At 50.9% G+C, this 23,156-nt stretch overlaps 11 protein-coding genes across 11 annotated transcripts; 8 read left to right on the top strand and 3 right to left on the bottom strand.

Moving 5' to 3' along the window:
- Positions 1-3: 3 nt before the first annotated feature.
- Positions 4-1,345, top strand: M437DRAFT_47524 (PLP-dependent transferase; the record flags this gene model as incomplete). The annotated part of the gene is made up of 3 exons (XM_041021469.1): positions 4-36; positions 128-585; positions 637-1,345. 3 exons carry the CDS (start codon positions 4-6, stop codon positions 1,343-1,345), a joined length of 1,200 nt encoding a protein of 399 aa, XP_040880269.1.
- Positions 1,346-1,829: 484 nt separating this feature from the next.
- On the top strand, positions 1,830-3,542 carry M437DRAFT_84272 (MFS multidrug transporter; the record flags this gene model as incomplete). Its single annotated transcript, XM_041028076.1, has 1 exon — positions 1,830-3,542. One exon carries the CDS (start codon positions 1,830-1,832, stop codon positions 3,540-3,542), a length of 1,713 nt encoding a protein of 570 aa, XP_040880268.1.
- A 149-nt stretch (positions 3,543-3,691) lies between these two features.
- M437DRAFT_65832 (kynurenine 3-monooxygenase) lies at positions 3,692-5,383 on the bottom strand (the record flags this gene model as incomplete). The annotated part of the gene is made up of 3 exons (XM_041024643.1): positions 3,692-4,891; positions 4,945-5,159; positions 5,275-5,383. The coding sequence occupies 3 exons, from the start codon at positions 5,381-5,383 to the stop codon at positions 3,692-3,694; spliced, it is 1,524 nt and encodes a 507-aa protein (XP_040880267.1).
- A 334-nt stretch (positions 5,384-5,717) lies between these two features.
- M437DRAFT_47875 (methionine aminopeptidase 1A) lies at positions 5,718-7,026 on the top strand (the record flags this gene model as incomplete). The annotated part of the gene is made up of 3 exons (XM_041021546.1): positions 5,718-5,852; positions 5,909-6,310; positions 6,361-7,026. The coding sequence occupies 3 exons, from the start codon at positions 5,718-5,720 to the stop codon at positions 7,024-7,026; spliced, it is 1,203 nt and encodes a 400-aa protein (XP_040880266.1).
- An 836-nt stretch (positions 7,027-7,862) lies between these two features.
- On the top strand, positions 7,863-9,400 carry M437DRAFT_75120 (aldehyde dehydrogenase; the record flags this gene model as incomplete). The annotated part of the gene is made up of 2 exons (XM_041026360.1): positions 7,863-8,190; positions 8,250-9,400. The coding sequence occupies 2 exons, from the start codon at positions 7,863-7,865 to the stop codon at positions 9,398-9,400; spliced, it is 1,479 nt and encodes a 492-aa protein (XP_040880265.1).
- Positions 9,401-9,741: 341 nt separating this feature from the next.
- On the top strand, positions 9,742-10,434 carry M437DRAFT_47521 (secretory component protein-like protein shr3; the record flags this gene model as incomplete). The annotated part of the gene is made up of 2 exons (XM_041021468.1): positions 9,742-9,775; positions 9,845-10,434. 2 exons carry the CDS (start codon positions 9,742-9,744, stop codon positions 10,432-10,434), a joined length of 624 nt encoding a protein of 207 aa, XP_040880264.1.
- Positions 10,435-10,776: 342 nt separating this feature from the next.
- On the bottom strand, positions 10,777-11,242 carry M437DRAFT_47409 (like-Sm ribonucleoprotein; the record flags this gene model as incomplete). Its single annotated transcript, XM_041021445.1, has 5 exons — positions 10,777-10,803; positions 10,861-10,924; positions 10,982-11,009; positions 11,066-11,104; positions 11,161-11,242. 5 exons carry the CDS (start codon positions 11,240-11,242, stop codon positions 10,777-10,779), a joined length of 240 nt encoding a protein of 79 aa, XP_040880263.1.
- Positions 11,243-14,385: 3,143 nt separating this feature from the next.
- M437DRAFT_47726 (ribonuclease H-like protein) lies at positions 14,386-15,708 on the top strand (the record flags this gene model as incomplete). Its single annotated transcript, XM_041021511.1, has 1 exon — positions 14,386-15,708. One exon carries the CDS (start codon positions 14,386-14,388, stop codon positions 15,706-15,708), a length of 1,323 nt encoding a protein of 440 aa, XP_040880262.1.
- Positions 15,709-16,748: 1,040 nt separating this feature from the next.
- On the top strand, positions 16,749-17,548 carry M437DRAFT_75118 (uncharacterized protein; the record flags this gene model as incomplete). Its single annotated transcript, XM_041026359.1, has 2 exons — positions 16,749-17,256; positions 17,337-17,548. The coding sequence occupies 2 exons, from the start codon at positions 16,749-16,751 to the stop codon at positions 17,546-17,548; spliced, it is 720 nt and encodes a 239-aa protein (XP_040880261.1).
- A 1,697-nt stretch (positions 17,549-19,245) lies between these two features.
- M437DRAFT_47667 (translation initiation factor eIF-3b) lies at positions 19,246-21,619 on the bottom strand (the record flags this gene model as incomplete). Its single annotated transcript, XM_041021501.1, has 3 exons — positions 19,246-19,668; positions 19,719-21,451; positions 21,553-21,619. The coding sequence occupies 3 exons, from the start codon at positions 21,617-21,619 to the stop codon at positions 19,246-19,248; spliced, it is 2,223 nt and encodes a 740-aa protein (XP_040880260.1).
- A 551-nt stretch (positions 21,620-22,170) lies between these two features.
- On the top strand, positions 22,171-23,119 carry M437DRAFT_75116 (SWIB-domain-containing protein; the record flags this gene model as incomplete). Its single annotated transcript, XM_041026358.1, has 3 exons — positions 22,171-22,305; positions 22,363-22,740; positions 22,796-23,119. The coding sequence occupies 3 exons, from the start codon at positions 22,171-22,173 to the stop codon at positions 23,117-23,119; spliced, it is 837 nt and encodes a 278-aa protein (XP_040880259.1).
- Positions 23,120-23,156: the final 37 nt, after the last annotated feature.

Below are 23,156 nucleotides of genomic sequence, written 5' to 3'. Positions count from 1 at the left end.
ATCATGGTCCATGTCAAGCCTTTTGCAGTTGAGCAGGTCAGTATGTGTCAGATCCCTGTATATCGAGTACATCAGAGAGATGGTCATACTCACCTGTACAAAGGATGTCTTTAGCTAACACAATTAGTGGATGGATGCATATGAAACGACTGCAAAGTACAACATCGCCGAGACATGTGCTGCTTCTGTGTCAGTCAACGAACTACGTGAGCTATCAGAGAACAAAAGCGCCGAGATAGTGGATCTGTCCGCAATCCTCAACTATGGAGAGATTCGAGGCAACGAGAAGTTGCGTTCGAACCTTGCCAGGCTCTATTCTTCTAGAACAAGCAACCCATTGCCTCAAGAGAACATCTTGATCCAACCTGGTGCTATTGCCTCGAATGCTCTTGTACTTTATACTCTGGTCGGCCCTGGTGACCATGTCATCTGCCACTATCCTACGTATCAGCAGTTGTATGATTATCCTGCATCTTTGGGCGCCGAGGTGGAGCTCTGGAAGGCTACGCCAGAGAAGCAATGGGAACCTGACTTTGAGGAGCTAAAGGCTATGATCAAGTCTAACACCAAGTTGATCATCTTGAAGTGAGTGAAATGACCGACCATAGTATTCTTCTTTCTTACTAACCTCTCTAGCAATCCGAACAACCCTAGTGGTGCCGTGCTCAAAAAGTCGCTGCTGCAGAATGTTATTGACTTGGCCATGGAGAAGAATATCACCATCCTCTCAGACGAGGTATACCGACCTCTTTTCCACGGCATCACTCCTGCCGAGAACGAGTTCCCTCCTTCTATCTTATCGATGGGCTATGAGAACACTATCGTTACAGGTTCGCTTTCAAAGGCCTACTCTCTGGCTGGAATTAGGACTGGCTGGATTGCCTCGCGAAACCGAGATATCATTGAAAAGTGTGCCGAAGCTCGCGATTACACCACCATCAGTGTCGGAGTCTTGGATCAACAGATCGCCGCATTTGCTCTCGATCAAAACTGTATACACAGCTTGCTAGGCAGAAACATTGCTCTTGCACGCACCAATCTAGAATTGCTGGAAAGATTCGTCATCAAGCATGACGAATACTGTTCTTGGGTCAAGCCAGTGGCAGGCACAACTGCATTCATCAAGTTCAGTCGAGACGGACAGCCAATCGACGCGAGAGAATTCTGCAAGCAGTTGCAGGAGAAGACTGGTGTCATGTTCCTCCCTGGAGACTGTTTTGGCGAGGAGTTCAAGGGCTATGTTAGGATTGGATATGTGAATAGGACGGAAGTCGTTAAAGAAGGCTTGGAGCAGGCACGCCTTTTCATGCGCAAGGAGCTTGACGATATTCCTCTTGCAAGCTGAGCAGCCAAGGTGTAGCAGCGCCGGCTTGGTCAACTGTAATCTTATACACGACGACAATGTATATACCTACATGATATATTGTTCAACTCCCTGTAAGACGTTGCTGTACCAAGTCCTAGTCGTTGAGTGTTAAGCTTATGGTCGGGCAGGCGAGCATGGCCGAAAAGATACCAAAAAGGAAGTTGATAGGCGGAAGCGATAGCCGAAGGGTCCACTTTGCGGCCGAGGGATCCATTGGCGCAACACACAAGTACGGTGAGCAAGCCCTTGGATAATCTTTCTGTTCAGGTGTATCTTCCTTTTATCTTGTCTTTCATTTAAGATTCCCAAGAAGGACTGTTATATTCTTCACATTCTCGTGCTGTACGTCGATGCAAAGCCCGCACGCGACAGCGATCGTCATACAGTTTTCTCCATCTCCAGCTTTATCTCCACTAAGGCCGATATCTCGAACCCGCGAGCCTGAACTATTCATACACTCAACATGACGACCGAAGATGAAGCTCGTACAGAGCAACCGAGCGAGACATCGCCATTGCTAGGGAAACAAGCACCGAAACCCATCGATCCCAGCGACGGTATTGCTCCCGATAGTGCCATTGCCAATGGAGTCATCGGAGAAGAGGAGGATGGCGGAGACCTAGAACGACAGACCAGCCTAGAAGAAAGACAGAAACAGTATGAGGGCCAACCGGAGATGAGGAAGAAGATGAAAGTTATATTTCCAGCTTTGACAATTGGAGTTCTTCTATCTGCGGCCGACCAAACCATCATTGTGTCCAGCTACGGCAAGATTGGTAGTGAGCTCAAGGCACTCAACAACGTTTCTTGGATTGCGACTGCCTACTTTTTGACTTTGACGAGTTTCCAACCGCTGTATGGAAAGATGTCGGATATCTTTGGCAGAAAGAGTTGCTTGTTGTTTGCATATGCTGTTTTTGGTCTGGGCTGTTTGTTCTGTGGTATGGCTCAAGATATGAACCAGCTTATTGCTGCAAGAGCTTTTGCTGGCATTGGTGGCGGCGGTATGACGACTGTTGTTTCTATTCTCATGTCTGATGCTGTACCTCTTCGTGAGCGCGGCAAGTGGCAGGGCTATGTCAATATCATCTACGCGACCGGAGCCGGAACTGGAGCCCCATTGGGCGGTATTCTTGCAGATTCGATCGGCTGGCGTTGGGCCTTCCTTGGTCAAGTGCCGCTGTGCATTCTCGCCTTTGTTGTTGTGGGTCTGGTCTTGAAGCTGCCCAAGAGAGAGCAAACCGACTGGAAGCAGAAACTCCGCCGTATCGACTTCCTGGGTGCCGCTATCCTTATTGGTGCTGTTTTCACCCTCCTACTTGCCCTCGATAGAGGTAGCAACGTCTCATGGAAGGCCAAGATCACCATCATTTCCATCAGTCTCAGTATTCCACTTTTCATCCTCTTCGTCCTGGTTGAGATGAAAGTTGCGAAAGAACCTTTTGCACCCGGTCACATTATCTTCAACCGTTCGTTGTTTGCATGCTATCTTTGCAACTTTTTCTCTTTCTCTGGTTGGCTTGCAGCTTTGTTCTACATTCCGCTGTACTTCCAGGCTGTCGATGGCCTTACTGCAACTGAAGCTGGTGTCCGCTTGATTCCAGGTATCATTGCAGGTGTTAGTGGCAGTCTTTTTGGCGGCTTCTATATGCAGCGTACAGGCAAGTTTTACTACCTGACTGTCATTGCATATACTTGCTTGGTTATTGGAATGACCTTTGTCTTCCTCTTCTCGGGATTGGTTGCCAACAGTACTCTTGGAATAATTGCCGGCATGTGTATCTGCGGCTTCAGCAATGGTATCGGTGTCACTTCAACTTTGATTGGTCTCATTGCGAACGCCTCTCGCGACGATCAAGCAGTCGCCACCGCCTGCTCCTACCTCTTCCGCAGCTTAGGCTCTGTATTCGGCGTTTCCATGTCTGCCACTCTTGCCAACCAAGCCCTGCGTGACCGTCTCGCAGCTGTACTCAGCAACGGTGATGCAGCCGCTGAGATTGCAGAGCGTGTCAGAGAAAGTTTGGCGTATATCAATACCCTGGAGCCTGGTGTCAAGGCGCTTGTTAGAGCGTGCTATGCACAGAGTACGCGTGCTGCGTTTGGACTGGAGATTGGGCTTGTGGCTGGCGCTGCTGCTAGTGCGTGGTTGATTAAGGAGAAGGCGTTGAGTAAATAGATTATGTTGGATAGATTTGAGAATAGTCTTGTGCATATCTCGTGAGAGGAGTTGAATTATACGTGTCTAGGTACAAGTATACAAAATCATACAAATCTGCTTTTTCGTCTTTTAGCATCACATCATACATTCATCAACATAGCCCTCTTCTAGGTGAAGATTCTTCCGATTCTCTCGGTGATACCGCCCAGACCTGCAATGCCTTTGACAGAAAGTCTAGAAGCGTGTGATGCGCGGTTCCATCTCCAGATGGCCCAGCTGGCATAACCCATTGCTGGAATCATGAGCGCGACAAATCCTGCCATACCACCCAGCAGGATGTTGCCTTGCTTCTGGGCCAGCCTCTCCACTTCCGAGTAGCGCATGTTACCGAAACTGACACGAGAGTATTGCGTTGCGAAACCGGCGGAGGGGAAGTAGACAGTCATCTTCTCCTCGATCCACTTGCGCAATCGATAGAGTGGTGAGACCACATCTGCGCGCATCTCTTGGTAGTTGCGGAGAGCGAGGTCGTTGATGGCTGCTGCGTCGGGCGCGCGATTGCTAGAGTAGTCGGCAAGTGCTTTGGCGCGACCAGTGGCGTCTTGACCGTTTTCGTCTAGATGTTCGAAGAGTACGCGCACGTCTTCGAGACCTGCGTTCATGCCTTGACCGTAGAAAGGAACCATGGCATGTGCTGAATCGCCCAAGATGACGGCAGAAGAGCCAAAGTGGTATGGTGAACACTTGATGCTGATGAGTGGTAGATGCGGGTTCTCCTTGTATTGCTTCTGCAATTCGGCCTCGGGGATGAGCTTGCCTGCCACACCAGGGAAGTTCTTGTTGAAGAAGTCTACCAAGGACGAAGGGTTCTTGTCTAGCTCGGCGAAAATACTGGCGGGCAAGAAAAGTGTCGAGGTGAAAGATTTGTCCAGAGATGGGATAGCGATGAACATGAATTCACCGCCTGGCCAGATGTGTAGATGGTTAGGCGAGATCTGGAAGTCGTTTGTTGCTGATGGCTCCATGTGGAACTCACACCAGAGCGTATCAATATACTCTTGCTGGTATGACATGCGTGTGAACTTCATCAAGTGGTAACGGACAGCAGAGTGAGCGCCATCGGCACCGATCATGAAGTCAAACGGCACCTCGATTTCGGTAGAGGCGTGAGAAGCCTCTTTGCCTTGAGTTGGGTTCTGAGCGTGGTCTTGTCGCACACCTTCGTCGCGCCTCTCGAACCAAGCCTTGTTCTTCTTGAAATCAGCACCTACCAGCTTGTGATTGAACAGCAGCTTGACGTTGGGCATCTTGTCCAATTCATCGAGAAGGCGCTTGTTGAGGCCCGCTCTGTCCACCGCACGAATAGCCTGCAGACACAGTTAGTGAATCGAACCGACCAAAGAAATTCAGGTTTATGTACTCTTCCATAGATATCGTAGTTCTGGGATTCTTCGTAGATTTCTCCTTGTTTTGCACCGTGAATCATGCGGCCATGCATGGGAATAGTCTCCTCCAGTACTGAGTCAATCAGACCAGGAACGTTTGCCTTCTTCAGTCCATTAATGCCTCGCTCTGATAGAGCCAAGTTGATCGACTTGGTAAAATTAAGTGGAACAGTGGCTGGGTCTCTAAGATCTGAGCGGCATGTCAGAAAATTCTCATGATATGTGGTTACTCCAAGTTCAGAACCAGTGGTCGAGACCGGAGTTTGGAGCGTAGAGAAAGAGACAATATAGAGATCGAGACATACCTCCTCGTAGTTCATAAACCTCTACCTCATGGCCACGGCCAGCAGCGTAAAGAGCTGCAAGAGCACCGACAGGACCGGCACCGACAATGACAGTCTTTTGCTTTGACATTGTTATCTTTGATAGCAGGGGAAAAAAGGCAGGCAATCAGCAGCAGATATAGAACAATGTCACGGGCGATGCTTTGAAATGCATAGCATCATCGAAAGGGCACGAAGACGCACGGCCCGGCAGCCGGGGCGGAAGGCGGCGCCGGTCAGCGGAGTCGCAGGGCGCTCATCTCGTGTTTGTCAAACAGCAAAAAAGTGGAGGGGCATTTCATCAGATCTGCATACCATTCACTCGCTACTTCTTGACCCGACGCGACTCGAGGACAACACAAAAACACACTCAGACCCAGGTTCTCACTTCAAGGACTCATCTGGACCACATCGCAACAAAGAAGATGGCGAGCGAAGACAAGCGCGTGTGCGAAGGCGCCGACTGCAATAACGAGGCAGGCTCGCTGCAATGTCCCACCTGCCAAAAGCAGGGCATGGCCAGCTTCTTCTGCAGCAACGACTGCTTCAAGCGCAACTGGGTATGTAAGTCGACAGCATCCCACAGCCCGCCGGCATGGCCACTAACAGTCACCAGAGCGAGCACAAGAAGAAGCACAAGTCAACGAGTAACCCTCTCCGTTCCATATTTGCTCCGAGTGTCATTTCTGAACCTGACCCAGCAACCGGCACACACAACCCCTTCCCTACCTTCCCTTTCACCGGCGACCTCAGACCCGTCTACCCTCTGTCGCCCAAGCGCAAGGTCCCCGAACACATCCCACGCCCCGACTACGCCAAAGATGGTATCCCGCGCTCCGAGCAGGTCTTCGTTGGTCGCAACAAGATCACCATCCTCGACAAGGCCCAGCAAGAAGGCATGCGCAAGGTCTGCAGACTAGCACGTGAGGTCCTCGATATCGCTGCTCGTGCCGCTAAGCCCGGTGTCACTACCGACTACATTGACGAGGTCGTCCACAATGCCTGTATTGAAAGAGACGTAAGACACTTCACATCCTGGTCCCATCGCGCTGAGCTAACCCGTCTCAGTCATACCCCTCGCCTCTGAACTACTGCCACTTCCCAAAGTCTGTCTGCACTTCAGTCAACGAGTCCATCTGCCACGGTATCCCCGATCAGCGTGTCCTCAAGGATGGAGACATCATCAACATCGACGTTACTCTGTACCACGGAGGATTCCACGGCGATATTAACGAAACCTACTATGTTGGCGACAAGGCCCTCGCCGACCCTGATTCCGTTCGTGTTGTCGAGACTGCCCGCGAGTGTCTCGATGAGGCCATCAAGATCGCAAAGCCCAACACCCTCTTCAGAGAGTACGGCCCTGTCATCGCAAAGCATGCCGAGGACAGAGGTTGTAGTACAGTCAAGACTTACTGCGGTCACGGGATTAACACTTTGTTCCACTGCGCACCCAACGTCCCTCACTACGCCAAGAACAAGGCCATTGGCATGGCCAAGCCCGGCATGTGCTTTACCATTGAGCCCATGATCTGTCTCGGAACCCACAAGGACCGAACATGGCCTGACAACTGGACCAGTGTCACTGTTGATGGCAAGCGCTCTGCTCAATTCGAACACACTCTGCTCGTGACAGAGACCGGTGTTGAGGTCCTGACTGCACGTCTGCCCGACTCACCTGGTGGTGCTGTTCCCTGGCCTGGAACAGCAAACGGTCTCCCTGCTGCCGCATAGGAGTCGGGTCATGGAATATTGGAACATGGATTGGATGAGAAGCATTAGCACGGTGTACATTGGGAAAACATGCATCTCGTTAAAACAGCTTGGTCAAAATGGGAAGTACATCACCTAGGCAGTATATCAATGATATTAGCCTATGTTAATATGATACCCTTGCGCTTTTCATGACTGGATCAGTATGCTTTGCGCTAGACATGCACATACAGTAATCCTGGATTCCAAGCCTGACCGGTGACCATGATGAGTGTTCTTCCGCAAGCGTGCATTGACATGTACGTACCTAGTTCAATAAGACGGCAGAACTGAAACTTGCCGCTTCGTCAGCACTTCATCCTTCATGTCGATCAGAAGCAGCAGATACAAGGTCGAGGATCTAGTGGGTAGGAACATTCCACAGTTAACTGAGGCAGTGCGTCAAAAGGATTTAGGCATCTGACAATCATAAGCGACGTTGTCAGATTGAGAAAGGATCAGCAAAAGTGGTCGCCGAGCAAGATGCAGATCTCCTGAACCACCTTGCGGCAAACATGCCCAAGAAAGCTTAGTTTGCGTGGAGTAAGACCCTGACTCCCTTGATAGGCCTATCCATCTGTCGGCGTCCAATATCAGAAACATGCACGTTCTGCGAAGGATCCAAGCAACCGTGTCTCACGAGTGGGGTAAGAGCATACCGCTGAGTAAGATCTGCATGTACAAAATGCCACCGACGTACCAGATGGAGCTCAAGGAGACACAAGTGCATGGTGCAAAAGGGATATAAAAGGACGACTAATGTCATCAATTCAAAGAGGCACATTCATACATATTTTGCAATCATGTCTCCAACAGCAATGCCCGTCCATGAGGGAGCGAAGACCTCCGGCAAGATCGAAACACGCCTCTTCATCAACAATGAATTTGTCGAGTCCATTAGCGGCAAGACGTTCGATGTCTTCAATCCATACAGCGAAGAGAAGGTAGCAAGTGTCTACGAGGCACTGCCAGAAGATGTCGACAAAGCTGTTGATGCAGCCGAAGCTGCATTGCCGGCTTGGGAAGAAATGGGCGCGATCGCTCGTGCAGAATACTACTACAAGTTGGCAGATCTGTTGGAGGCTGCTGGTCCTGAGCTTGCAGAGTTGGAGTCCAAAGAGACTGGACAGCTTGCTTCTCGATACAGTAAGTCCCGTCAATGAATTCGGATCAATATAAAGAGCAAAGCTGACAATATCCACCAGGGGAGAACGCTGTTGGAGCAAAGGGGTTGAGGATGTTCGCTGGCCTTGCATCGGATCTGAATGGTGCTACATCTTTGGCTATGCCCGGTCATGTCAACATGGTCATCCGTCAGCCATATGGTGTCTGTGGTGCGATCGTACCCTGGAATGTCCCCATCTTGGCGGCTATCTTCAAGATGGGTCCAGCATTGATCGGAGGTAACACGCTTGTGCTCAAGTCATCTGAGAAGTCACCTCTCACCGCACTTGTGCTAGCCAGACTGGTCAAGGAAGCTGGATTCCCACCTGGTGTCTTCAACGTCTTGAGTGGCTACGGCAACCCGGCAGGTGCAGCAATGGCATCCCACATGAAGATCCGCAAGATTGGCTTCACCGGATCTGCTAGAACTGGTCGTCTCATCAAGGAAGCTGCAGCCAAGTCGAACCTCAAGCGAGTATCACTCGAGCTCGGCGGCAAATCTCCACTCATCATCTTTGATGACGCCAATCTGGAAGCAGCCATTCCTGCGGCAGCTATCAGCATCATTGCCTTGACCGGACAGGTCTGCATTGCATCTTCCAGACTCTACGTCCACTCGTCGATAGCAGACGTGTTCCAAGAGAAGCTCATTCAAGCTATCAAGAAGATGTCTGCGAACTCACCAGAAGGCGTTGACCCTTCCTCACCAGAGGCCATGCACCAGCCTCAGGTCGACAAGGCACAGTTCGAGAACGTCTTGAAATACATTGAGCTCGCCAAGGAGAGTGGTGGAGAAATCGTCCTCGGCGGCAAGAGACAAACGGAGAAGGGCTACTTCATCGAGCCCACAATCATTCGCAACCCAGATCACGACAGTCGCGTCTCAAAGGAAGAGATTTTCGGCCCCGTACTCTGCTTCAACACGTTCGAAGATGAGGATGAAGTTATGAAGAGAGCCAATGATAGTGAGTACGGATTGTTCGCGAGCTTGTACACCAAGGACATCTCGAGAGCAATGAGAATCGCCAAAAGATTTGAGAGCGGTATGGTCGGTGTCAACACGACTTCACCAATGACGACTGCTCCCGATATGCCTTTTTCAGGATGGAAGGCTTCGGGTGATGGAGTTGATCTCAGCAAGGCATCTCTGGATCTTTGGACACAAATGAAGACGATCTACATCAAGATCTGATGCACTAGAAGTAATGAAAGTAGCCATACAGATCAAAGGCACAATCATGAGTAACGTTTTGCAATCGATCGAGTCTTGTCTGAAATCCTTTGTGACTTGTGTTGTAAGGATGAGGAGAGCAATCAATTAGTCAAATCACATGAAAACTCAAGGTCTAGGCTTTGGCCTATCGCGGGGCGGCTTGGCACGGATTGATTGCGACCGAGTTGGAGATGATTTCAGAGATGCGATAGATAGGTAGCTCCTCCATATTCTTACCTGCTTGATCCCACCTTCTGCCAATCGCACACCCATCTCATACACGAACATCGCGAGCGCAGCTAGTCAAGATGCCTGCAACGATGTCGCCTTTTGCGACTTTTCTGATCGTTGGACGTAAGATCATCTCACTCTCTGCACAGAGCTATCTTTAGCTAGACAATCGCGACTGACACTACGTTACAGCGACATGCTTCTTCTTGGGAGTCCTCTTCGCATCATTCCCATATGACTACAACATCCTCTGGACTACACCCCCGGCACTCGTTCCCGGTGTGGACCCGCGTGAACCCTACTACCAAATGCTGGAGGACCACCTCAAGTTCATCCACGCGTCCCCACCTTTGATCTCGCGCATCCTCCACATTGTCATCGGCACCGGTCTCTTGGGCTTCATTACCAAGCTCTACAGACCGTCTGAAGCCAACCTCCTCTTCGATGGTGCCAGTCTTGTGCTATACATGTGTGGTGTTACTGTCTACATTGCCAACATTGTCAAGGGCATGCGCGTCGTCACTGGAGGTATCTACGGCAACCCTGCTCTTGCCGAGGGACAGGTCGATGAGTCTGGTGATTACCTGGGAAGAGAGGATTCGCTCAAGGTCTTGGCTGCCAGCGACACCATCTTGGCTCTGTTGCTCGTTGGTGTTCTAATTTTGCAGGCGGGCCAATGGTACGCCAACAAGAAGGAGGCCGACGAGATTGAAGAGATGGACAAGAAGCATGATGAGAAGAAGGCTCTGCAGAAGGAGCACAAGGAGAAGAAGAAGCAATAAATGTCGCGGAAAGATGAATAACAGGAACTCGGACATGTAAATGGAAGGAAGTCATGTATATTAGGTAGTCTGCGCTGCTTCTTGTATGATAAAAGCAAACGGCTGCTTCAGCCTTGGTTGTAAGTCAGCGATATACCTGTTGTACGCCATGTCGTAAATAGCGAATCCTTGAAGTTCAGACGTGGACCGGGCGATTCGCTCTAATCGAATATCGTGGCCAGCTTTTCTGCTTCATCAAGTCTTTTCATCAAATGGTGTCGAGACAGACAGCAGGATTTGCTATTCAGCTTTTGCAATGGCGCTAAGTGTTCACGCATATGCTATACGTTGTCGTAAGGTTCATTACTCAGGCATGCCACCAGGAATGAGCTGGGTGAGATTGTTAGCGTATAAGTCCAGACACAAGCATCTTCAAGGCATGCTTACCATGCAGATGTTGTTTCCATTCAGCAAAATCTTGGACATTTTGGTTGAAGAGCCGGTGTAGTCGCTAGAGAGGAGTCAGATTTTGATAAGATGCAGGGAGCGAGTTGGTGGATTGGCGTACTATTCAGTAACATCCTCAAGGACCATGTCTGGGCGCAGAAACATCAGTATTGCAGCATTCAGAGGCACAAGAGATAATACGTACTGACAAAGTCGTCAAAGCCGAGTAATGTGCCACTGAACTCTGCGCGGGCATAGTCAATAAGTGATGCAAAGACGGTCAGGCAATATCCAACGCACCCTTGTCGCCCTTCATGATGACCCAAATGCGGGAGCCGACACACTTGTCGATGAGCTCTAGTGGGAGTAATTGAGAAGCCATTTCTGGTGATGTGGTTGTTCTGCAGGCAGGATGTTTTGCGAAAGCAGGTCAGTGGATGTTCACATGCATTGGCGCGCCGGGAGTGACGCTTTCGACAAGCGCTCGGACGATCGTGGCCGATATTTCGAGCTTCGGTCATGACAAAAGCATGAGCGGCGAGTGCGCTTACCTAGTCGACACGACGACCTGTACGGCCATTCATCTATTTCAGCACTTGGCTGTCTGGACATGGAGGTGAAATGCAATCCGCAGGTCGGGCCGTAGCATCTTCTCACCAGTCCTCACTCTACACTTCGTCTCGACATGCTCTTACGCGCCCCGCCGCCCGCCATGCCACTGAAGGCACCATCTCTGTCTCACTTTCGCCTTCAACCCTCGACAGTACCCGTAGTACTACCTTGCCGATAGCATTAGCTGCTTCTAGTGTGCGCCGTCACATCAGCCGGCCTAGTGCCTCGATCTATTCTTCTTCTCAGCCTGCGTCCCAGAAGCGCTATGCCTCATCCAAACCCAGACCCGTCGCTCCCTTTCGATCCAAGCCGACTGATCAGAAGTCCAATGTCGCTAAGCCGCTGGTGTATAGGGGCCGGGAAATTGCCTCTTCTAACAAGAATGACTACACCAACAACTTGAGTTCCAATCCGTACCTGCGTGGAAGGACTATATCTCCTTCGAGCTCTCCCAATGCAATCTTCGAACCACAGATACGTAGGCCGTCCATTGTAGTCAGGCCGCCACCCAGCTCCTCTGTGCCTCCAGAAGATACCGCTGCCTCAAACACGGCTGCTCCATCTCCTCCTCCAAGCCAAGCCCACCCTGTGTCTGATCAAGGCCCTGCTGCACCGCCTCCCCATCAAGAGTCGCAAAGCACTTCGCATACTTCTGTCCCGCCTCTTGAGCGAACGACGCAAGCTAGCGCTCCTTCCAATTCTCCACAAAATCCAGTCCGCCCAGTTTCAGACCCTGGTCCTGCTCCTGCAGTAGATGACGTGGCTGTACCAGAAGGCATCACAAGCGCTGAGAGACCTGTAGCCCAACCAAAAGAGCCATATTCGAGGATCAAAGAGCAGAGGGTCGGATCTATAGAAAGCCGTGCCTCAGTGTTTGACGAAGTACTACGTCTTGAACAGAGAAACTCTAAACTGGAATCGACTCTGGCTCAACACAGAAAAGACTACCAAGAACTGCGTCAGGCCCATGATAAGCTCCAGGAATCATCTGTACGTACCATCCAAGACGCCCAACGTCTGGAGCTACAAGCACGGGAAAGATTGCAGGCAACATCAAAGAAGTTCGAACAAGACAGAATTGATCTTCAAGGGACTGTAAGAAAGCAAGAGGTCGCACGGGTTGAGCTTTCTCGTCAGCTAGTCCAAGTAAAGAAAGAGCTGGAAAAAGAGAAAGACGCCGCCAAACAGCAACAGCGCCGAGCTGCCGACCGTCATTTCGAGAACGCTTTACGTTTACGCGAGCGAGAGAAAAAAGAAAAAGCCGCTCGAAAACTGCTCCGCAAGGATTACAACACTTTCCGAGCTTGGGTCCATATTGGTGTCACAAAGACTGCCGCAATTTTGGATGGGACAGAACTTTTGCCACGTCAAGATGCATGGTATAATCGTGAGATCGCCTATTGGGACAAAGCTCTGCAGTCTACACGTTCTTTTGAAGTGACGAGCAAGGGCGGAGACCAGTTCCGAATTTGGGAAGCTGGTGAGCAGGTTCAAAAGACGACTCAAGATCCCCGGGAGCGAGATACCTTGCGACGGAGAGTGATCCATCAACTTGAACAGCGTCTGCAGCACCGCAACAGTATCTTTGATCAAGTCAAGGGGTATCTTCAGCATTCCGGTCTTGAGGCTAGTAGAGCACACTCAGAATACACCACTCGACTCGAAGATTTGCGAGAAAAGTTTGACGTGATCAAAGCGCGACAACATGATTATCGACGAATTCTTCGTGCAACTCGTTTCGGTATGGATCCAAAGTTGGGGTCTCCAGAGCTTACCGCGGCATCGAGAGCTTCGGCAATTGATTTGTACGAGATGGATCGTCCTATCGCCGAAATCAATGGGGCAGTGGTTGCGCGAATGCTATTCTGGAGTCGTAAACTCAAAGCATCGATGGCGCAAACAAGCGATACCTCTGCAATGGGACCAACGATCAACTTTTACAGAACACAGTTGAAGGTTCTCTCGGCATGCAAAAGCCTTCTACAAACACTTCGCGTGTTCTCTTCGTTACAACTAGAGGCTCTCGAAGCCGATTGGATTTCGGAGCAGCCAGCATATCAACAGCTCTTCTGGCAAACCTCAATACGCATCGCAAGACGCGCGAGTCATACCAGAACCAAAGCCAACATGATTGCAAAAGAGTTGAGAGCTCAGGGCCTTAGGAGACGTCACCAGATCCTGTCACTCAGAGAGATTGATAGGATTGTTGAACCATCGGTGCTTCACGAACGGGCTGCATTTGCATATGCGTACGTCAAACATAAGAAGAATGCCTTCACGCAGGACGATAAATCAGAAATCAGCGGAGTCCTTGCCCAATATCGAAAAGAAAACATGCAAGAGTCTAGACGTTATATGAAACAACTCGAGCAAGTCTGGCACATATCTGATGATATCAATGACGCTCGCCATTCCCAAGCTTTGGGTAAACGTCTCTTGGTACCTGCCAGAACGAGACGCAGAGAAAACTTGAGGAAGGCCGCTCTGGCAAAGACAAGACATGATGAGGGTGTGGTTGAAGACCAAGCAACGCCTGTAGTTGAAGCAGCAGCAGCTGATACAACGACCGACATTCCACAATCAGCATCGGGTGCAGGAATGACGTCAAGGGACACTAGTGCAGGAAGCACAGCAGACCTCGAAAAGAGCGAAAGCTCCCAACAAGAAGCCGCTCAAAGTCCTGAATCGAACACAGCAGGTGAAGCAGAAACCGCAACAAGTGAGGAGCCAAGCAGCGAATCGGCAGAAAGCTTACCTGAACCACAAACCAAGCCGCGCGGTCCTGAGTTCAAGTCGACCAAGATCCCAAGGCTTACGCCCAAAGCTACCACGGTCTATCCCAGAGCTCGTAGTAAAAGTTTATTCAGACCACCAAAGCCCACGTTCAAGGAAACAAGACGCAGGAGTCAAATGATGAGTACCAGCTCTGCTGACTACCTTGATCAAGAAGATCTTGGTCGTTCAACCACGCTTCCGCCATTGTTGCACCATATACCGCCTCAAGATCTGCGCAATGCGTTGATAGCATCGAAAACCAGCCAAGCTGCATTCTGGAAATACTCTCTATACAAATCGCCAAAAAACCAAAAGCCTCTCGTACACTACTGTTGGAAATTCGAGCAGGCTGAACGATATGCAAAGATGTTCCTTGGAGAGCCAGTCATCGGATTTGACATTGAGTGGGAAGCAGGCAGCACAATTGGTGACAACAGCATCAAAGAGAATGTTTCGCTAATTCAGATCGCGTGCGACGATAGAATTGCGCTCTTCCACGTTGCTTTGTTTTTTGGAGAGCGTCCAGAAGATCTCATGCCTCCATCACTGAAAGCTATTCTCGAGTCTCCGGAGGTCCTGAAAACTGGTGTCAACATTGCAGCGGACTTTTCTCGCCTACGCAGATGCCTGGGCGTCGAAGGGCAGGGGATTTTTGAAGTGAGCCATCTCTACAAGCTTGTGAAGTTCTCTGAGAACGAGCCAGCAAAAGTTGACAAAAAACCGTTCAACTTGGCTGGTCAGGTACAAGATATTCTGTTCTTACCTCTTCACAAAGGTGTTGTTCGAACAAGTGCCTGGTCAAAGAAATTGTCATTGGAGCAAACCGACTACGCTGCGTCAGATGCCTATGCAGGGTTCAGGCTCTTTCGAGAGCTCGACAAAGCGAGGAGCCTGATGAACCCCATGCCGCCGAGACCTGCGCCGTGGGAACTTCATCAGCCCATCATTCTTGGTAACGGCGAGCAAGCAGGGCGCAAAACTTTCACGAAAAGGTCCACAGGGCTTGAAACTCAATTGTCAATGCTTAGCGTAGAAGAGGAGCAACCCTTCAACGATGAGGAAGATGAAGCTCAAGACGAAGCAGGTGCAGACGATATGGAAGACGACACTGCTCAGGATGAGCTCGAAAGCTTTGATAGGGGAACAGCAGCACCTGTCAAGCATGAAGCTGCTGAACGATGGCTTGCAGAGTGGGCAAGCAATTCTACGCTTGGAAAGAAGAACAAAACTCCGTCTGCAGTACGTGCATACGCTCTGTGGCAAGTGGAAGGTCTGGAGCTACAGCAAGTGGCCGAAGCGATGAGAGAACCACCTCTCGCACTTTCAACGGTAGCTTCCTACGTTGTCCAGGTCGTGAAGACGCAAAAGTTGCCCCACGAGCCTGCGAGATTGCAAGTTGCACTTGAGATGGAGGAGAGGCGATACAAAAGTTCGATACAGAAGACACGGTCTATAATCTGAATCTCATGAGACCAATTCTTTGCGATTGAACCGAAAGTCATGCACTGTGCATAATCATAACATTTTACCACACTCTTCCAAACAGCAAAAATGATCGTTGTCGAGCGCCGTGATAATTGGCAGTTGTGCACTAAGCATATGCATGAGATATGCATGGCAGGTTGAAGGAACAAATGGCGGTGGTGGTGCCATGACACAAGACAGAGCTAAGCTCCAACGCCGTGAGAAGCCGTGAGACGGATGCGACGATCTTTCGTACTCGGGCGTATCACAACATGCCTATCAACCCCCTGCTATTGGCGATCAAAAGGTTCGGGACCAAAAAGTACACAAGGAGGCATGTGACACAACACCTAGATAAGCATGGATCAGACATTGCATGGAGATAGGGTATTCCGGAGTGCTGGCCGCCAGTAATCCTAACGCAATAGCGGCGTGAGATGTGGTGATGTGGTGACTTTGGACATCGTTCTTTTGGAGATGGAAACGAATCGGACCGAAGCGTTTCGAGTAGATGTCGTTTGAGTTTGACCAAGGACATGCGTGATGCATCTGGACGAGCGGTTGCGAGCGAGCTACGAGATCGTCATTGGCAAAGGTAGCCGTGATTGGGCGACGTGGGCGGGCAATGTGGCTTGGTTACCCCGCATATCTTAATTGGCGGGGAGCAGTCTGGGGGACTTTCTAGGGTCCTTGCAAGGGCCACACCACGAATTGTGCGAGGGTATATGTTTACCTCTGCCTTCTCCCCTGATCCTCCCTTTCGATCTCTTTCTTCCTACCTTCTTACTCCAATTCTACTTCTACTTAAACTCCAACTTCCTACGACACTATCACGCAGCACCCAAACCAACAGCCAGTCGAATCTTCTTTGACCGAGAGAGCGCCGAAGCCGGAGAAGGCTGACATCATCACGCCATTCTAGACATCAAAGAAGTCACGTCTAGAGCACGTGGTTTCTTAATCTACAAACCTTATCCCTAACATTACCTAACGTCTCATTTCGTCCGCTCCTTGACTACCTACACTCTACCACAACAATGGCAGACCAGAACGATCAATCTCCCTCCAACTCAACCTATCCTCAACGACGTCGCTCATCCTTTGTCGGTCAAGCATTCAGCGACATGTTTAACCGCAGCAGCCGCCCGTCCGAGTCCTCCGGCACCAGCCCTCCTGCCCAGGGTCCCATTGCTACAGCCGCCGCTGAAGCCAGCCGCCGTCGTCTCTCAATCAGTACCCTCGGTATGGGTACTTCCCCCAATCAGAGCTCGCCCATGTCGGCTAGAATGCGAGGTGAGAGTGTTTCCAGCTCTACAGTCGACGAGTCAGCAATCGACGACGAACCTTCTTCTGCCGCCCCTGCCAGCAGCGGCCCCTTTGCTCGTCGAGTCAGCTTCGGAGCACGAGCTCTCAAGGACATGAAGGGTGGTTCGGGATCGGTGCCAGCAGGTAGGCCCACCGCCACCGTTACTATACCAGAAGAAGAAGTCGTAGACGGGCAGAAGAAGACTTTGGCCCCGACCTCCTCCTCACTGGGTCGTCGAGGTTTGTGTCTTCTTCTGGTGCCGCCGGAGTGCTTTAACCTATCGTATCCTGATCATTGTGCTGACTTGTTTCTTTCACAGAGGGTTTCAACTGGGCCGACAACATGCGTTCCCGTGCCGAAAGGGGCTCCATCTCAGGCATGTCTGCTTCTCCTCCTACCGGAGGCTGGACTCACGCTCGCTCCAAGAGCATCGCCGTCATGGACACTCCTGTCAGAGACAACCCCAAGCCAGTTAATGTCCCCGACCAGTTCCAGGAGAGGATCCTTAAAGGCGATTTTTATATGGACTAATCGCTCATTTCAACGCAAATATACGATATCGACATTCGAAACGACGTTTACGACACCGCCTTACGAACGACTTTCACCCATGAGCAATATAAATTTGCATTTTGATCCCGTTATCACCCACTAGGGTGGATCACACCGGGTCAACCCCGCCTCATCTGCCGTTGGTTCCAAGCAATCATGCAACAAGACACGGTTGTTTGTATGGACCACTACCTGCATTTTCACGCCACGGCCTGCTTGTCATGGCTGCACCGTCGTCTGATTCGTGTATCTCTTTGTCCTTCTAGAGTTCTTTGTTATCCTTTCCCCACAGAACCACCACAGCAAAAGATAAAATCATGATCTTTGCCAATGGCGTTGGATGCGAGTGCAAGGTTAGGCGGGAGGCGTTCAGGCTGAAGACCCCAGGTATGGGCAGGACCTGGAAACAAAGAGACATAATGAGAGGCACTGTCAGGCAGGACAAAGGATGTAACGGAGTATGGGCGGGTATCACACTGGATAGATTTGTATCACCCACCTAGCAGACAGAGAGCCTATTGAGGATCACAGACATCATTGGGAAAGTGGTCTGCTGTCATTCTTGCAGGAGGAGTTAGATAACTAAATCGATACACCTGTTGCTCCTGCCATTTTTGTGACCATCCTTCGCTCCTTCTATATTCGCACCTTCCATCTTCCTAAATCGCTCTTTCCTTCGTGTTCAATGTCTGCTCTTTCTTTACATGTTCGTCAATACTTGCCCCCTGCCTTTTCTGTCAATCGTCCCTTCCCTATTTGTCAGTTCTTGATTCTTTGAAACTCCCACTCTTTGCACTTACTTCTACATCTTCGTACTAGGAGTCCATGATGGTCGTTTGCCTTTCTTCTTCTTGTCCCTATCCTCATTCCGAGAACGAAAAAAAACAACCGAGAAAAGTCAGAGTATCGTGAGACAGGGTGCCTCCATGTTCGTAAATTTCTTGAGCAGTCAATGTATGTATTGCTTGATTCTCTTCTTTCAAACCAAGAGTCGGTATACTTCACACTTCTTACCTGAAAACGTGAGTAGAATACTTATTATGATGTTGAGTCCAGCCATGTCATGTCCCGGAGAAAGAGGAATAAGCCTTTATGCTCAAAATTCCAACCCCTACCCAAGGACAAAGGTCGGAACAAGCTGGCAGGGCAAAGATGACAATGATAGATGTCTCGTGTGCTGTGGCAGAGAGAAAGTGAGAAGGAGAGTAAGATTTTAGAAGCTGCGAGTGAAGGGGTCGGAAAGGAAGGAACGATCACATAGAACTACATAAGAGGAAGGAACAATTATAGAAGAAGAAGGTGCGATCATGCAAGCAAAAAACGATAGAACGACTGTGAAGCAAAAAAGGAAGGAGCGACCGCAAAGCAGAAAAGGCAGGAACCATTGTGAAGCAGAAAGGAAGGAACGATCGACAAATTGGGAACGTGATGTTCTTCTTACTCAGGAAGGAGCGACCTACAAATCGGGGGGAAAAAACTTACCAGATTAGACATGAGACAATTTGTGTTATCACAAGGAAATCAGGCAGGTTGAAATGCAGAAAAGGGATGCAATATGAACAAAACAACACCAGATTTTTGTATTTCCCGCTCCACGCAGTGTGCTTTTACACAATGCTTGACAAAAAAGAGGACAGAAATAAAGAAGCATTTTCGCGTCAGACCGTCTATGTGACTTAGTCGATGATCTCCTCGGTCTCTTCCAAGATCTCCTCGAGAATCTCCTCGACGTACTTGCCCTCGCCCTCCTCGGAGGGTTCGTCCTTGGCAACAGCCTCTTCGGGGCTGATGGAAGGAAGACCTTCCTCCTCGCGCTCCTGGCGAAGCTCGGCGGTGGTGCGTTCGCGCCAGGCGAGCCACTCGTCGAGGAGACGACGGCGTTGCTCGACAACAGCACGGTTGGCAGTGTTCTTGCGGGCAACATCCTCCTCCTCGAACTGCTTGCTCCATTCGCGGAGGTTCTTGCGAACGCCCTTCTGCTCCTCCTTGGACAGGAGACGCTCGGGACGTGGGCGCCATGCAAACTGCTTGAATTGGTCGATGGGGTCCTCACGGAGAAGTTGACCACGGAAGTCGTAAAGGTGGTAACCGTTTTCCATCTGTGTTTGTCAGCAATGTTATCATGATGAGATGTGAGTGAAAAACTTACGCGGTGCTTCCAGACACTTGCGCTGGTGGCGACGAAGCGGCCTGAGGGGTCCCAGTCGATGTCAGTAACACCGTAGTGCTCAGCCGTGTTCATCAAAGCGAGGTTGGCGGTCAGGTCCTTGTCCTTCTCATCCTTCTCGCCCTCGTAGTCAAAGTCGTAGAAGTCGAGATCGAAGCTCTGTTGTGACAGGACAGTAGCGATAACGACGAAACGACCGTTGGGAGACCAGTGAATAGCGTTGTTGTTCTTCTTGTCGACAGTGCGGATCAGCTTGAAGTTACCAACCTGGTTGCCCTTTGCCTTTTCCGGGCAGAAGAATGAGACGGAAGTCTTGGGGGGTACGGCGGCACCGACGGGCACCTCACCAGCAGTGATCAGGACGAAACGGTCACCCTTGGGCTCCCAAGCAAAGTTGATGACGGTGTCCTTGATGGCGTCAACGACCTCGACGGGCACACCCTTCTCCTTGACGCGGAAGATCTCGAGGTTGGTGGCCATTGACTTCTTGCTCTTGCTGTGACGGTCGACCTTGACACACAAGAAGGAACCGTCGCTTTGCCAGTGCAGCTTTGCGTCGGAAACGTTGAACAGGTTACGAGTACGGACAACCTCCTTGGAGGGAACGCTCATGAGACCGACCTTCGCGGGGTTGCTACCCACCTCGGGGGTCCAGTAACAGAAGAGCTGCTCGTAGTTCTTGACACCCTCACGCTGGGGAGTAGCGGGGCACCATTCGAAGTCCTGAATCTTCTCGATCTTGATTGAGACCTTGTCGAGGAGGTTCATGCGGGGCAGCTCGTAGACGGAGATGCCTTGTTCGGGGTTCATACGGGCAACGTACTTGGAGTCGGCGGACCACTTGAAGGCAGGCCATTGCAGCTTCTTCTTGATGGGGTTTCCAGCCTCGTCGACATTAGGGCCGGCCGAGTCGAGGGTGACGAAGGAACGCAGAGGAAGACCAGTCTCGAGATCCCAGATGATGTAGTTCTTGCCGTCCTCGTCGAGCGAGAGGACGGGGTGGCCTTCTTCGACCTGCATGGGGCGGTGAGACCAGGTAGTAAGGTATTTCTCGTCGGGAGAAAAGTCGACGAGGTTGACACCGGGGTGAGCAAAACGCTTCTGTCTGCTCCATGACTTGCCTCCCCACAGCTGAACACCCTGGGCGTGCATCGAGGTAAGGTAGGTTCCCTTGGGCGACCACTGCACGAAGGATTCGGTCCAGTGAGCACGGTCAACAATGGATTCGGGCTGCTCGTCTCTCTCGTTCCAGAAAACGCCGACACTGTCACCACGGTACATGACGAACTGGTCACGACCGTCGTTGTCACCCAACCACCAGCGCAAGTGCTCCTTCTCCTGGAAAGGTTCAATCTCGGGGGGAGAGTAGTCCTCGTCGATGCGGCCCTCGCGACCAAAGCGCTCAATGTCGGTCAGCTTGTTGACAGCCATGGTGTGCTTCTTGTCCAGAGGGGTGCCGTTCAAGGCCTTGACGGCGGCCTGGGCCTGTGCGGGCGACTCGTACTCGACAAAGGCGTAGCCCTCGGTCATGTTGGTCTCGTCGCTGATGGGCATGAGGACGAGGTCCTCGCTGGTCTTGCCAGCAGTGGTGAGCTTGCGGAGGATGAACTTGATCAGCTTTGCCTTGCTCTCCTCGGGAACCTTGGGGAGGCCATCGACGACTACGAAAGAGTCGAGACCCTCCTCCATGCGCACATCGAACTGCTCGCGCAGATCTGTAGGACATCAGTCAGCATCACAACCTCGAATTTCTCCCCTCATGATTTCCCCCAGCGCGCGCGGCGGTCCTTCTCTTTTTCGGTCGGTGATGGCGTACCGGAGTAGTCGATTTCGACATCGTCGAAGTTCTCGTCGTTGTCGAGATTATCGAAGCTGGGAGCCATGTTGGCGGTTGTGTATGGATTGGTGGTCGTGGCTGCCGCTATTCGATTTCGATGTGCAAAAAAGTGCAGGCGCGGGCGGAGTCACGTGCACCGTCCACCACCCAGCGGCTTCCTGTACCTTAAGCTTGTAGGTAGCCGACACAAGAGTCGCTCTTTCTTAGACTCTGCTTCTAAGCATCTGAACAAACAACATGCCAAACACTTCTATCTATCAACTAGTGTTTCTCTGACCAGCTCTCATCTTCCTACTGAGCCACTTCATTGTGTGAGCTGTACAAGTCCGTAGGTCTCGTTGACGCCAAGCCTACTTAGTTCAGTGGTTGCTCCCTCTCCATATATACCGAAAGTGCTCCATCGCGTCTATGCGCGTCGTCTACAAAGAATTCAAACATCCTCCACAAACATCTCGCAATTGCCTTTCCTTACTACTCGCCCTTCCCTACATAAGCTCTGCCAGGCGACTCATCGACAAGACTTCTGGTTCAACTCAATTCCAATTCGTCCCCTTTCACCATCCCCATCCAACACGACCGACGTCATCTGTCGCAACCATGTCCTACGACGAGAAACGCTTCTCCGACCTGATCTACGACATCTTGCGCCAAAGTGACCTCGAGACTGTCTCTGCAAAGAAGATCCGCAATGCTCTATCTGAGAAAGTTGGCTTCGATGTTACCGAGTACAAGGTTAGTTGACCTAGTCCTCCTGTCCTCTTACCATCTCAACCTAACACGACTACACAGAAAGAAATCCAAGTCCTGATCGAAAAATGCTTCGATAGAGTGACCTCAGAAGACGCGAATGGTACCAATGGCGCATCTCCATCCCCCTCAGAATCCTCTCCTCAAAAGCGCAAAGAACCCTCTGATGAATCAGACCTGTCCGATGTAGTAGACGATAGACCAAAGAAGAAGTCTCGCAAGCAGCATGCCGAGGAAGACGATGCTGCCTACGCCGCCCGTCTACAACGCGAGGAGAACAGCAGAGCAAGACCCACCAGAGCCGGCGCAACCAGAAAAGCTGCTCCCGTGAAGAGGAAGAAGAAGTCGGCTGCCAGAGTCAAGGACGGTAGCGACGTCGAGACCAATGGAGAGTCCAAGCCGCGCACCGGTGGCTTCCACGTGAGTTTCCAATCTTTTTTTTTTGGTCAAGTTCAGGAGAGCTTACGCAACACAGAAACTCATGAACCTGTCAGAACCTCTCTCAGCTCTGCTCGGCGAGACACAGTTATCACGACCTCAGACCGTCAAGAAGATCTGGGAATACGTCAAGTCAAACGACCTCCAAGATCCATCCGACAAGCGCCAGATTGTCTGCGACGACGCCATGCGTGCAGTCTTCAAGACAGATCGCGTCCACATGTTCACCATGAACAAGATCCTGAACCAGAACCTTTACGCAGCAGAAGACGTCGTATCCACCACTCCTGCTCCTGCAACAGCAGCTGCTGCGCCCGCCCATTCTTCCTCTCCAGCACCAGACATGGGCTCATCGCCATGAAAAGAGTCTACACCATTGGCTACGACTTGACGATACT

The sequence above is a fragment of the Aureobasidium melanogenum genome (assembly GCF_000721775.1).
Source record: "Aureobasidium melanogenum CBS 110374 unplaced genomic scaffold scaffold_9, whole genome shotgun sequence".
Lineage (NCBI taxonomy): Eukaryota > Fungi > Ascomycota > Dothideomycetes > Dothideales > Saccotheciaceae > Aureobasidium > Aureobasidium melanogenum.
This window is presented reverse-complemented; position numbering and strand designations above follow the sequence as displayed.